Source organism: Hyaena hyaena, unplaced genomic scaffold, assembly GCF_003009895.1.
Source record: "Hyaena hyaena isolate Hyena2069 unplaced genomic scaffold, ASM300989v1 scaffold_1632, whole genome shotgun sequence".
NCBI lineage: Eukaryota > Metazoa > Chordata > Mammalia > Carnivora > Hyaenidae > Hyaena > Hyaena hyaena.
This window is the reverse complement of record NW_024082266.1, coordinates 155,167-170,221: the sequence shown is the minus strand read 5'-3', so window position 1 is coordinate 170,221 and position 15,055 is coordinate 155,167. Positions and strand designations below refer to the sequence as shown.

Here is a 15,055-nt window from a genome sequence, read left to right as displayed (position 1 = left end):
AAAAAAAAAAACTTAACTGAGTCTAATAAAGAGGAAAAAAATCGGAAAAAAATTCCAGATTGTAGAACATTCTACAAAAAATGTCAGTGTCATGACACACATACACCACAACCACCACCACCATGCCATACACACAAACACACACACATAAGGCAAGAACTCTAACCCATTAACGAAAGAGAATGACAACAAATGCCACATGTGATTCATAATTGGATCCTGGGTAAACAAACAAAAGCTATAAACATTTTGGGGACAAATGACAAAGTATTAAAAGTTTTACGATGTCTGCAACATATTTTGAAATGGTTCAGCAATAAGAATGTATATTTACAGAAAAAGAAAATATATGGAAACTGCCAACAATTAAAAATTTTTAACAACTGATGTGCATAAATGAAGGGGATTTGGATATTCACTGTAATCTTGTCTCTGAAATTTCCACTTTAAAATTTCTTGAAATAAAAAAAGGTGGTGGATGCATGTGTCCAACTAAAAAAAAATGGTGCGAAATGAAGGAGAGCCCATCAGGTTAGGAGGCAGATGCAGGATGTGAGGCTCAGATTCCCCTGGTTGTAATGAAATGTACTTAGGATGCAGTCAGGTCAAAGAGATAAAATTGCTTGTGATAATTTTCTTTAGAATTGGCCAAACAAAGTTCTGCAGGAGAAAGGAACACTCTGTAATTAAAAAATAAGAGTGGTTTGCCAGACTTTATCCTAGAGGAGTTGATTAATGCAATTAGAAATATAACCAGGAGGAAATTGTGCCAAGAAGTTTAAAAAATATTTGTCTTTTTAAAATTGAATGGAAATTTCATATGCACAGTTAATAGGAAGCAAACTTAAAAAGAATTAATAACAAATGTCTTCAGAGTCCAGCGTCCTGCTTGATTAGGCATTACTGAAATGCAGGAACATAGTCAACTTCTTAATGCAAAAATCCTATGGTTTTCCATGATGGCAGAGCTGTGGGGTTCCTCCTAGGGCATGGGCTCCATGCTGTCATTTCTCTGTCCCTCTGCCAGGACATTCCCATGCGGTACTTTACAGTGCATTGCATAGGTTGGGAATGGGGGGGGGCCTTATTTCTCTGATCTCTGGATCCTTAGGACGGTCATATTCTTTCAGCCAAAAGTGATGCTCAGAAGAATCTTTGCCTATCTTGTCCTCTCAGAGTTACTTAGGAAGCCAAAAGAAAAGGGGAGGGGGTCTGGTGTGGACCAAAGCACAACAATATGGAAAGAGGTAGCAGCATTTGGACTCCATGAGATAACTCTGACCAGATCAGAAGCAAAGGTCAGTTGGCCGGGTGAGGGCAGAATGCCACACTGCCCAGACAGTTAGCCCTTTCTCTGGACGAAGGAAGATTTCATGCTCTCTAGGTTCCTGCGGCAGCCACAAATGGCTTTAATACATTGCATATAATGAAAGGAAATCAGACTTGTTTAGTTATTCTTTAATCGGTGTTACATTAAAATGCACTAATACATTCTTATCTACTTCCCTCCACCAACGGCTATTTTGTCAGATTCCAAAGATCGCCGGAGTATTATCACCCTCGGATCACAGGCTCCCGTGACCACCACCAGTTCCGTGAATGCAGCAGAGAAGGCAACGTTTCTTCAGCTAAGACTCACTTGGGTTTCAAAAGGCAGGACGTAGCACAGAATGTGTTATTCTGTTTACTGGAATAGGAAAACTGGGAAGGAATGGAAGAAGGACGTTAGCTCCAGTTACACGGTTGCCTTGGCAACTGTGGCACAATCATAGGGGCAGAAATTAATTCTGTGCCCTAAAATAATACGGTCGAGGAGGGGGTGTGCAGAGGAAGAGAAAGAAGACACGGGCTGGACGTAGGAGCTCAGAGGGCCAGCTGGGAAGGTGACAAGCCAATGAGCTGGGTGTCTGAGCTACGTGTACCAAAGAGCCAATGGCACTTATTTAATTTTTTTTCACTGAAATTTCAGTATTATGTAGAGATAGCCAGAACTCCCTACCCTTTGCTCAAGAACAAACACTGCACTAATCTGGCTCAGAGCTTTTGCTGATCATTCTTGGTCATTTATAACTTCCTTTTATTCCTCTCTTCTGGGAAACAGGAAGAAAAATTGAACAGAAGAGACAAGGAATGGTGTGGCTATTAAAAAAGCACATTCTATTCAGAGTTAACTGCTAACCCATCAGCTTTATGCTAGCAGCCAGGCCCTTCCCCATAGTTAAGGTTTGTCTGGGGTCATGGGAGATCCCTGATAAAACTGCCTCTTAGGGAATTCTTGCTGAGGCTGCAGTGTGGGGGTCTCAGATCTCTTCAAGGCTTCATGGTCCTGCAGGAAGTTAAACCATAGAATGAGACCAGGGTGGACGCTTTCAAAGACCAGAAAGGAAGGCTTGTTATAGACAAACTTGCTGCTCAACCAGAGTTCCAAAATTCACCCGGTATTTAGAAGACACGGTACAGAAAAGTCGGCCAGTTGACAAGACAGGAGTGGGAAAGTACAAGTAAGTGTCTCAGTCTCAAAACCTGAATTCCGTAAAGCTTAGGCGGCAGGTCACAGGCAGACTGTGACGCACACGTAAGTGCAGAGGCTTCCTCAGGGCACTTGAGAGCCAGCAGGGGGAGGGGCGGTCCTTCCCCGCACTCCGTGGTCAGACAGGTCCACAGGCCGTGGCTAGCAGCACTCAGAGGGTTAAGAGCACACGGGGTGAGTGGGGAACGTCTCTCAGGAATCTCTCAGGAATCACCGCTCCTCTCCACCTTTCCTGCTCCTGGAAGCAGGTGCCATTTTGGCTGGGGGAGGGCTCCCTCCTGCGGCACAGGGCTCCAGGGGGGAAGAGCTTTCCTCTGTCTTCCAAAGGGGACGTGGGGCGTTAGTGACACATCCTGCTCGTCATCTCTTTCTGGAAAGCAGGGAGAGAAGGATGGTTAGGAGTGACTAGAAGCGATGACATGTTGAAGGATTCTAAAAAATAGCCCTCACAATCTCTGGGGCCTTTAAACAAGAACTTGCAAACACAGCCATGGATAAGGCTCAGCACATGAACGTGTTCCATTTGGTCTGCAGGTTTTTTTTTTTTTTTTGTCTTTGTTTTAATCAAAGCAATATTAAAAAAAAAACAACTTGGCTAACTTACCAAAACTTCAGGTTGCTCCCCTTTTTTTTTTAACTACAAGATTTGGAGCCGCTGGACAGCTGCAGTTGAAGAATGTCTGTCCTCTTCAGATGGAGAATATGGTCTCCAGTTGGCCCCAGTACCCACTACTCCCAGTTGTCTCCCCAGGAGGAGTCAAGTATCATTTCTGACTGATATTATCATAGATTTAGGCTGCTACTTTTCTTTTCTTTTTATTTAATATAATTTATTGTCAAATTTGCTTCCATACAACACCCAGTGTTCATCCCAACAAGTTAGGCTGCTCCTTTTCTAATAGGAGAGAACAATTTCTTTTTACCTAAGTTTCAGTCAAAGATGGAAAAATGAAGGATACCATAAGAGAGTATAAGTGAAGTAAAGTAGGAAAGAGGACTTTTTTAATGGGCACGAAGAATATACCAACATGTCTGACATGCAACCACCTGGCCTTTCACTCATTTCCATCATCTTCTGGCTCTTGTGAGCATCTGCACATCCTTAATGTGCAATCTGCTCTCCTCTGGGCCTCTGCATCGGGAAGCCCTTTGCCTGTGTGCCCTCCTCCTCCCACAGCCTGCCCTCATTACCTAGCTAACTGCCACTCATTTTCCCAACTCAGCCAAGACGACTTTCAAGAGCCCTGGGAGACCCTCTGAGACTCCTGCCCCAGCCTCCGTGGAGTGAACCACTCCTTCACCTGTGCCAGCCTGGAGCCTTGCATGCAATGAGCTGGTGTGTACATCGGTTTGTATGCATGGACTATGGGCATCTGTGGGCCCTACTCCACTGTGAGCCACTGTGTGTCAAGAAAAGAAACATGCATGGAATCGCCAGCATCCATTCATTTTATATTCACTGCCCTAACACAGTGCCTGGCACAGGGCAGCCACTTCACTTTCATCTCCAAGAATGGCCTGGATAGGCTGGGAATGAGCCCAGTGCCCTGCAGCATTTGGAAGGACACATTTTACATCATTGTATGCAAACGAATGAGCCGCTCTCAAGTTCCACCCGCTGCAGGGCTGCTTAGAGCAGCTACCTCTCTCATGTGCTGACCCCATCCCCTCAGCTTATAAAACAGAAAACATCTGAGTAAAAGGGGTTTGAGAACAGGAGTGCCCAGGGGCTTAGAGACTCTCTTAGAAAACCATACCAATGTGTTGGCTAAAGAAATAACAGAATATACATGGGATAGTCTAGGTACTTTTGCATCCTCATAATATTATTAAAGACAAGCAATCACATACAGATACACATATTAAAACACTAAATGACCAAGTTCTTATGCTCATGATTTACGTTATGTATCACGTGTCTGGGAGATGAGGTTGTTGTTTGCAAGGAGCTATGATCTATCAGAGAGAAAGAAATGTAGATCACAAGCTAAAATACAGTGACATAAATGCAAATATTTAGAGGAGAAAAGGCCATGAGGCATGGTGTCTCCAAATTCCACCCACGTTTAGAGGTCACTTCTGTCCTCACTACCTACCTGTGTGACTTCCCTGAGTCTTTAGGTTTTAGCAGAAATGTCTTTTCTTTAGGAATACTCTCCCTGAGCTCTGAGATAGGAGATATCCCCCTTTTCTGCCTTTCATAGTATCCTTCCTCACAACTGGAAGAGTCTATCATTTGTTTCCTCCCTGCCTCTTAGATTCATTCATCCCATGTCAGATCCTGTAAGACCCACAAAGGAAGGGGCCATGTGTGCTCTATTCCTGGTGGTGGTAACTGATATTAAATACATGTTTGTTTAAGGAACCGATGAATGGGCCCTCAGTCTCCTCATCTATAAAATGGAACAGTGATACCTGCCTGACAATGTGACTGGGAAGGTTAAAAGTGTTAAGGTATGCCCGGACTCAACATACATTAATTTCCTTCTCTTCAGAAATACACACATGGCAACAATCACTTCTTGTCAGGGCAAGCAGAGGCTTGAAGAGACTTCTCTGATAATATTCGCACTTAGGTGAGCCCCTAAATTAATTAATTAATTAATTAAAATATTTACTTATTTGAGAGACAGAGTGGGAGGGGCAGTGAGAGAGGGAGACACAGAATCTGAAGCAGGCTCCAGGCTCTGAGCCGTCAACACAGAGCCTGATGCAACGTTTACACTCACAAACTGCGAGATCATAACCTGAGCTGAAGTCAGACACTTAACCACCCTGGGGGCAATTTAAAGAAGAAGTCTGATGAGTGATGTGTGGAGAAGGGGACTGGAGAGTTGGGGCGGAAGGGTGGCTAAGGTGGTAACCTCTATGGTCTGGTGGTGCTGTGGCTGGAGCAGAGGACCGAGCCAGGATGGGGCAGTGGAGTGGGGACACAGGAAAACGCCTAACTGCTCAAATAAGGACTCATGTACTTGGTGTGAGGAATAGCAATAAATGGTGACAATCTTAAAATAAATTTGCTGTTCCTTTGTTAAGTTTCCAAAAGTTCTTGTGCTTTTGGTTACTGTCTGATGACAAAGATGGGAAAAACAAGGTGGGAATGCCTGGTGTGCACCTGTGTGAGTATTTGAGCTAGCAAGAGAGACAGGTGTTGGGGGAGAGATCATGGGATGAATACAATTTGGCCTTATAACTAATTCTGCAATTATTTGCAGTGCGTTAATACTTTTGGAAAGAAAGGAACTAGCATTTGTTAAGCACCTATGAGGTGCCAGATACTTGGTGGGGGTGAAGGAGGTATTATGTCATTGCATCTGTAAAACTCCAAGAGAAGGAACTATGGCCTCATTTGACAGATGAGGAATCCAGGCCTCTGAGCAGAACTGATTCGCTCAAGTAGAACAGGTAAGTGCAGAGCCTTCCATCAGACAAAGGTCAGCTATCCCCTAGACCCAATGGCCCTGCAGACATTACACCCCATAACTCTTACACTAACCCTGTGAAATGAGATTTGCCATGTTCACTGACACAGGCTCAGAGACAGCCAGTAACTTCTCAAAGGCACACATAAAGTGGAAGGGGTAGGACTTAAACTCAGGTGTACCTGAGTGGAAAGGCCAGATATTTCCACTACACCATGTGATTTGTGGTTTAAAGCATCTGAGGATTTCTTATGAAGATGCATTCAGAAGACAATGACATATATTAATTGATATATATTAATTATAAATGGTTGCAGTCATTCTTGGATTTTCAAAATGTCAAAGATATTTTTTCATTACCTGGATGGATGCCATAAGGAATTACAGGTACACTGGGTAAACAATAAAAAACAATTATGCCACTAAAATACTACAGACACTAGAAATATGGAAGAATCACACGTGCGTGCGCGTGCGCGCACACACACACACACACACACACGGGAACCCTTTGATAGAGGATATGGGATTATCTAAAGCCATTAGTCTGTGAAAAGCCAGGACTTTCCTCACTGCAAATGCTTTCTTCACTTCACAATGAAGGAGAAAAACTTTATGGGGATGTCTCCTAACATTATTATAGGGAAAGAATGGGCGAAATAACAGACCAGGAATTGTCAGATCTGTCTGGTCAGATCTGTCTTTGAGGAAGAACATCTACTCAGTTAGATCCACCCTTCCAAGCTGTATTCTACCGTTTTCCCACTGGGCGGCGCAAATGAGCTGGTTAAGAAACAACCGGTTTTTGAGGGAAAACCCCCAAACCAAGAACCAGCCAAATACTGGGTTCCATAGTTTTTGTCACCATCAAATCTCTCCCGAAGTCACCTAGCAGAACCAAATACATTCCTTCCCATCACAGAGAGTGGCCTAAACAACATTTGCCCAGACCATTCTTTAGGAATGAATTTGCCATTGTAGGAGTCATCTACATGCAATGTGTATGAGGGGAGACCACTAAAGAACTCCAAACGGTACTTCGAAAGCTTCTGCAGAGGTGATGGGAATTTCCTGAGAAATTTTCAAGAAGACTGTATTTGGCTTGTATAGGAAGATGTTTTTAAGCACCTGGATTTGAAAAAATCCATCCTTAAGGAAAGTGTAAAGCTGGGTTTTGGTTGTGCTCACTCAGTATTATTTGCCTCAATGTAAGGCAGTAATTGATTTTGTAAAGTCCCTGGTTTCCCACTGTCAACAGAACAAATTCCATACTCCATGGCCTGGCAAGCAAAGCTGTTCATAACAGACTCACCCCATTCTCCTTACCTCCTGTTGAACCCCCACCCACTCAGGCACCACACCCACCAGGCAATCCAAACTCATCCCCTGTTTCCAACAGGGCACAGTCTATTAAGGTTTCGAGAAGTTTTTCTAGCTCTTTCTTCCATCTGAGAAATGCTTTCTGCTCTTCTGTGACTGGCAAACACAGACATCCTTCAAGATTCAACTGTTAGCTTCCAGAAAGGGTTCTTCAGCTCCCTTCTTCAGTTCCCCATCACTTTACACACACCTGTCACTTTCTACCAGCATTGGAACTCATCATTTCATTTTTTGCCTGAGTCTGAAAAGACCCTTAAGGCTTTGTTATATATTAATGTATGAGGAGAAATATTTTGATATACAGCCTGATATAATTATTTTGGGAAAATGTATAAACAAAATATGAGTCCAACATGATGAGTAAGTTTATCTCTGGGTGAAGGAAATGATGTGTGTTTTCTGTTTATGATATTTGCCCTTTGCGTCTCTTCTGGATTTTTAAATATTTTTAATACACATGCAAGTTTTTTCTAAGAAAATAAGCTCCAATAATTAAAAGAACAACAAAAATAGAAGTAGACCAAGCCTCCAAATTGAAATCATATTTAGTTTTAGAAATAAAATTAAAATGACTTTTGGCTAGTTTTTGTGTGGAATGGGGGTGGTGGATGAAATCAGACTATCTTCTGCATAAGATATTCAAGCTCTTCTGTTCTAAACACTTTTAAACTGAAATAGAGATCTTTCCTGGCCATTGGAACAAGTGTTTGATATCTGTAGAACAAACTTGCATGACCTCTAAAAGTCAAAACTTACTCTTATCTCCCAGGGCAGCCATTTTTAGAACTGGTGGTGGAGGGCAGGGAGTAAGTGGTAGCAAAGAGACGTGAAATAACTTAATTGAGGCTGCACAAATAATTGCTGACCTAGCCGTGACTACCAGAGTCCAAGAGACTCTTTGCTTACTGTACTTACCATCACACATTTTAGTGATCTATTTTTCACATAAAACAAAGGGAAAGGATTGATGTCTACTCGGTGTCAGTCATTCTACTCACATAGTGATTTTACTAAGTTAACATTAGAAATAAAACAAGCTCGAAGGTACGCCTGGGTGAATCAGTCGGTTAAGCATCTAACTCTTGACCTCGGCTCAGGCTATGGTCTCAAGGTTTGTGATACAGACTCCGAATATGGTCTGTACTGACATCACCGAGGAGTCTGCTTAGGATTCTCTCCCTCCCTTTCTCTTGGCCCCTCTCCTGCTAGCACTCTCTCTCTCATTCTTTCCCTCTCAAATAAGTAAACACTAAAAAAACACAAAAAAAACCCAGAAAAACAAAAACAAAAAACAACCCAAAAAACCCAAAAAACCAACAAGCTCTAAAAAATGGTGGCTTGATCACAGAATCACAGCCTAGTGTTAAAGCCCGGAGGACTCGTGCGTATTGTCTCAGACCTTCACTTCAGAGACTAAAAACCTAGATGGTGAGAGAGTAGAGACTTGCCCGAAGTGGCACAAAGTTAGCAGTTATTAGCACCCTGGGGTCAGCACCCTGGCGGTGGACTCTGGGCGCTTGGTGTTGATCTGAGGGAGGCAATCTGTGTAAATGAGGATGTCTTAGAGTTGGCCCAGGGCACTTCAGGCAAAGTCCCTCTCATGTGATGGGCTTTCCCTAAGCTATGAGCTAACAGCTGTCCACAGTTTACAAACCAGTAAGTCCCAACCCTTGTGTTCAATGCCCTTTTCCATCTGGACTTCCGACCTCTCTGTTGCCCTGTCCCTCTTCAGCTCTCCTTCTCTCCCGCTGAGTTCACAGCAACTCCTCCTGTACACGCTGTCGCTTGTTCCTCTTCTTCCAGAACACCCTCCTCCCAACTCCGACATCCTTCAAGGCTCTTGAGCAGGGTGGCCTCTTCAGGGACACCTTCTCCCTCCTTCCTCACCCCGTCCCCAAGAAGTCTTCCATGCTCCTCTCCTGGTTTCTCTCAGCGCCCAGAGCACCCTTCACATTGTTCTAGTTTACTGCTTTCTTGGCTCCTGCATGGGGTTCGCATTGAGGAGATGAATCATATCTTGTATCTGTTTGGGCCCTGGTGCCCAAGGCCTGACACATACCAGGTGCTGAAAAAATTGTGTGTTAATTAGACTAAAATCCAAAGAAGAAAAACAATGATTAGGTCTATGACTCAGTAAAGCGAGTGGTGGTGGGAAACATGTGTTGAGAACTCACTTTGGTAGAGACATTTACATTTATTTTATGGACTTCTTTTCAAAACTCTACAGAGTATGCATTGCTTTTTCTAATTGTTTTTTCTGTCTAATAGACAGACAAGGAAATGGAGGCTGAGAGAATGGAGGTAACTTCCCCAAGTTCACAGAGCAAACAAGTGGAAGAATTTGCACCCGGGTTTGGTGGACTCAAGAACACAAATAAGCCAACAAAACACACTGTTTCCATTACTCTGCTGGGGTGCGAAATAAAAGAAAAACAGTGGGGCCTTTGGTTTTTCTAGTGTTTTGACGAATATTCTGGCAAGAGCATTCTGAAGCCTACTGTTTTCACTTCACCAACTCTGCTAATTCTGAGAAACAAGGAGGAAGAAATATTGGAAAAAAGGAAATGTCTGAGGAAGAAGAGGGGCACAAGGAGACGAAAGGAAGGTGGGTGCAGAAGGCTGGAAGTGTAAGGAGAGAACACAGGGCTGAAAACTGTGAAAATGACCTTGATGTAAATAAACGGTCCCTCCCCCCCATTAGCCACCATTAAAAACCCAGTGGTTTAAAATGGGCTAGCTTCAATAGACAATCTGTTGTTAGAGTTGGCCCTAAGAGGGCAGTAAACTGTCTTTCAGTTAACAGAGTGTATGTGTACATACACACACCATCACACCCACACACGCGCACAGGCACTCGCCTTCTCCAGGAACAGAGCTTCATCAACACATTTAAAAGGCAATATGTTAAGGTGATGGTTGCTGAAAAACACCAAAGAAACACGGCGAGTCCACCAGGAAAAACAGTCAGGTGTGGTGCTCTTTTTATAAATTGCCTCCTTGCCCACCTACCGGCAGCACAGCCTCAGCACCGCCGCCCCCCCCCCCCCCCCCGTGATCTGCCCTCCCCCCCACAATCTGCACATGCTCCCCCAGGAGCACAGCAACCCCCCCCCCCATCAGCCCCCCAGGCTCCCCTTGGAGAGGCATGCGAAAGTGGGTTTGAACCGCCTCCTGAAGTACAAGGACAGCATTTCTGGCTCGAGGGTGAGGGTGTGGCTGACAGGAAGCCCTGTAACCAGGAGAAATTTCATTCCCCACAGTGAGGTTGAGCCTTGCAGGGGTGGTGGCCAGGTTAGAGAGAAAGCTTTCAGCGGTGTCTTTCATCCTACAAATTCCATTTTTTAGAGACTTGAAAACATCCAAGTTGGATCCACATTGTCCATTTGTTTCTTTTGTTATTAGCTACTTTCCCCCCTAAAAGTGGATGCTTTGAAAATGTTAACTATTTTGAAAATTCTCTTTCTCTCATGGGTCTTGCCCCCTTCCCTCCTCCATTCCAAACAACTATACTGCTGGTGTCCATGCCAAGATTTCACCAGAACCACCGCAATCCACCTGCCTCTCTAGGGTCCTCCGCTCCTGCCAACACCCATTTCCCTCAGGTCATGTTGCTACACTGGAGGTCTAGCAGATTATTTATCTCCTTATCTCGAGATCTAACCCACTGGTAGCAAAAGCAAGTCCCTTTGGAACTGGCCATTTAGCTGGAGGAACAAGGAGAGTGAGAACCAGAGTCAGCTAACCTGTGTGGGCCAGTCTGAGATCAAGGGACAAGGAGTCAGTGAAGTTACCTGGGGCACCATGACACTATGAGTAAGAATTCCAGGAATGGGCAGGTGTGGCCCTAGGGGATGTGGATTCAGAAGAGGAAGGTGGTATGGTGCTAAGGCATTACAGTGTAAGAGTCAACACCAGCTGGTGTTTCCGAATTATCCAGTCTGAAGGACTCAGAATTCCCTGTGATACCACACTGCCCTGTGATTCCAGGACACACTCTGATCCCGGCTGGTATCATCAGCAGTGCTGGCTGGAAAGGTGCTGTTGAAAATCCACAGGGGCATAAAACTTGCTTCCACTCATCTCCATCTCCTACCAGATAAAGTCCCAGTAAGTTAAAGAGACTGCAGATACCTCAGGATCTGCCTCGTTCTTTTCTCCAGCCTTACACACACCTTGCGTCTGTCTGCTTCTGTATCTTTGTGTGCCTTCTTCTTCTGCCTGGAGAGCCCCATTCCCTTCTCCTTTCCAGAACACTCCTATTCACCCTTTTGTACTCTGCTTATAGGTCTGTGAGGTTTACAAGCTGCCTCCATGGGACACAGAGCAATTCAGAGAAAGGGACCAGGACTCGGAGAAAGGAAAGAGAAGAGGGTCCCAGTGGCCCTAAAGCTGGTTACTAAGAATTGGCCTGGCAGCTAGCTCTCCCTCAGACAGGGGTGCGGTGTAATTCTGCTCTGGAGGGTATGTCTCTCTTCAAGAGGGAGTCCAGGATGCTTGCTGTGGGGAAATCCCCAGAACAAGAAAGAAGGAAAGAAAAACAAACAAGCAAATAACAAAATACCCCATCTACTTTCCAGCCCAATCCCTGTGGGAAAGCTGGACAGTTGACAGTGGAAAACAATGGGGTTAAGAGGTCGGGGGCAGCTCCCACCTGCCCTCAGGCCCCAGGGAAGTTGCTGTGTCTCAGGACCACAGCCCTTGAGCCCACCTTGCATAATCTCTGTAGCACCCTCCCCCTGACCTCTGCTGCTCCAGGGACTTGTTTCACCCTCAGGGCCTTTGAAGCCAGGACAATGCAGTTTCTCTCCAGGGTCCTATAGGCAGGGGGCTTCTGTTCAGGAGGGCAAACTGACCAGGGTGTAGAGAGCAGGTACCTTGTGCAAGGATCAAGCATTGGGCTTAAATGTTTTCTTAAAACTATCTTTCTTAACATAGTTGTGTCTCTTTCATGGGACCTGAGAGGGCATTCCAGTGGGAGACTGACACCAAACACCTTAAATTTATTTTTGGAATAAGACTTTATACATCATAACTAACTTGATGAGTGAATGAATGAATGAAGTAATGTCAGGTCACAAAAGATGGAGTGGACAAGTTTGGGGCAATGGTGTCAAGGTGTTAAGAGCCTTAACGAATCAATGAAAGTCTACTGTGTTCCAAACAGAATAGAAGCTATCACTTCCTGCATTTCTATGCCAGATGCTGCGCTCAATGTTGGACATTCATTATTTCATTCAGTCCTTAGTGCCATCTTCTGTAGGGAGTGGTGTTATCTTCATCTTACAGATGAGGGGACACAGGTTAAGGACCTTGGTCAAAGTAACATAGTTAGTAGTGAGGATAGACAATGTGGAAACTTGAAAACCTGTCTTCCTAACCAGTCCACCACTTCTATCCCAAGATCCCATAGATCTTCCTCAGCTGTGTTTATCAGCGGGCATACACAGTCAGCACTGGCCATGGGAACAGGGATGAGGCCGGTGGACTCATTCATGGGAGGCCCACAGTCAGCACCCCAAGTCTGAATTCTTGTAAGGCAGTCAGGGCAGCCAGATTACAGAATTTTTAAAAGAATTCTCCCAGCTGAAAGTATACATGGGATCCAACCAGCACACAGGAATTAAAAACGTTCTTTCTGTTTTCTTTTAGGAATGTGGGTGGCAAATAAGCCAAAAGAAATAAAAATAGAAACATGGCAGGCCAGACCTCCCTAAACAGGAAAGAACAATATTTATTTGATTAATTCTGTTCCTAAACAGCAGCCCACATTACTGACACTGAGGGCGTTCCCCAACAGAGGGGTGTGTGTGTGTGTGCGCACATATGTGCGTGCCCCCAAGTATATGTATACATATGTATGGATAGATAAACACACGGACCTGCCACCCACAGAGAATATTTATTCATATGATACAAGAATCAAACTGCTCTTCTTTTCCCAAATCCTGAAAGCATTAAAAATAAGTCACTTTATGTAAACATATTCAGTCTCTTGATTTATACTGATTCTCATAAAGGCAGAGCTGCACATTTTTGAAAACTCTCTCATTTAACCACAGGAGATGGGTTATGGGCACTTTCCAGATGGACACAGGCTGTCTTACCAGGAATCATGAAAGTGAGAGCGTGAATCAAAACGTTCCATCACCGCATTTCGCAGGATCTCCTCTCAAAGCTCCACAGAGTACTCCCCACTCCCGTTCTGCCACTCCATGGACTGTAACATCCCACCTTCCTCTGCAGATAGAACAATCGTGTCCTCCCCACACTATCCTTCCTGCCGGGGCGCTATTAGCTCTTGGCCATGACAGCGCATGTATCCAACCGGATTCCTGCTCAAAGTGATGCAACCTATAACCCACGAGGCACAGTCTTCGCCTCTCTGGCTGGCAGCCGCCCCTCCCTCCTCCTTCCCATCCCTGCCTGCCCCCTTTGGCTTGAGGTCCACACAGCTGTAAAGTGTCTGACTCCCTCCCTCCCACACCCTGCATGTGTCAGACCAGCTGGACTGGTTTCTGGCAGATGCTCCTCAGGCCCCTTGTTTTGGGGATGAGCAAAGGGTGTCTGAGTGCACCCACTCCCTCAGAGGGAGGTGGCAGTCTTCAAAGTGGCCCAGTGGCCACCTATCAGGTTGCTGCTCTTTGAAGACTGGATGTGGGAGGGCAGAGTAAGGAATTTTCTGGCTTCTGTCACTTGGCCTTTCCATGGAAGGGGGGGGGGGAGGGGCGGGCACTGGCTGGTGAAGCAGTTCCCAGTCCAGGCTAGGCAGCTGCAGGCACAGATTTACTTATTCCTAGAGAAGCTTAATGGACCTAACTCTTAACGACATTCAAGAAACGCTGAAGAAACATGACTTGTCATTTTGGGTGTGCTCTGAACTTTCAGGGCATGGGTCCCCGGAGGAAGAATTTACCTCCCCCCCCCCCTGGAAAACAAAGAATTCATAGAAGTTATTCAGCCGAGCTGGCTGCACCGCAGGACAGAGACTGCCATTGCTTTATAACACCTCTATTGTGTGTCTGATGAAAACATATGGAGATTTTCTTCCTCAGAGAGCCTGTAATTTAGGAGGACGGGAGCTTCTTAGCAGTCCCATTCCTTTGGAAGGCACAGAGTACTGGGTTAATGAAATACATAGACATGAATCTTCATTTTAACCAAATAAGATTGCTTGCTGGGGGTTAGACTACCGCCAAATGAGACATGTTCTCAGGCACCTCAGAGGTTTAAGGGTTGATCTTGGTGTCCCTCTTGGTGTCCCACTTTGTCACTGACCCTCACCTCTGTGGGGTGGCCACTATGCTTCCCCTAGAGAGAAACGGAAAGTTACAGAGGTTGGTGGCTTGCTCATGGTTATGTGGTTAATAGTTGGCAGAATGAGAATTTGACCCAAGACCCATCCTTTGGGTCTTGTCAATGGGCCTCAGAATCACATCTCTCCTTTACATCGGGGAACTGCCCACAGGCCAGATTCAGTCCACACCTGTTTTGTATGGCCCATAAACTAAAAATAGTTTTTACACTTTTAAATCATTGGAAACAAAACAAAAGAAGAATATTCCATGACACATATGCTATGAAGTTCAAGTTTCAATGTCCATCAATAAAGTGGTACTGGGATGTAGTCATGCCCATCTGTTTATGCACTGTCCATGGCTGCTTTCTCACCTGAAAGGCAGGTTGAGCAGTTGTGACACAGACCATTTAGGGTCCACAAGCTAAA

At 44.9% G+C, this 15,055-nt stretch overlaps 1 protein-coding gene across 1 annotated transcript in view; it reads right to left on the bottom strand.

The window, feature by feature from the left end:
* Positions 1-1,443: 1,443 nt before the first annotated feature.
* The window catches only part of MOB3B (MOB kinase activator 3B), a 124,508-nt gene continuing 110,896 nt past the window's right edge, over positions 1,444-15,055 (bottom strand). The window contains exon 3 of the mRNA XM_039224423.1: positions 1,444-2,900. Within this exon, the coding sequence (XP_039080354.1) occupies positions 2,871-2,900 (30 nt within the window). The 3' untranslated portion in view covers positions 1,444-2,870. The remainder of the gene's footprint in view (positions 2,901-15,055) is intronic.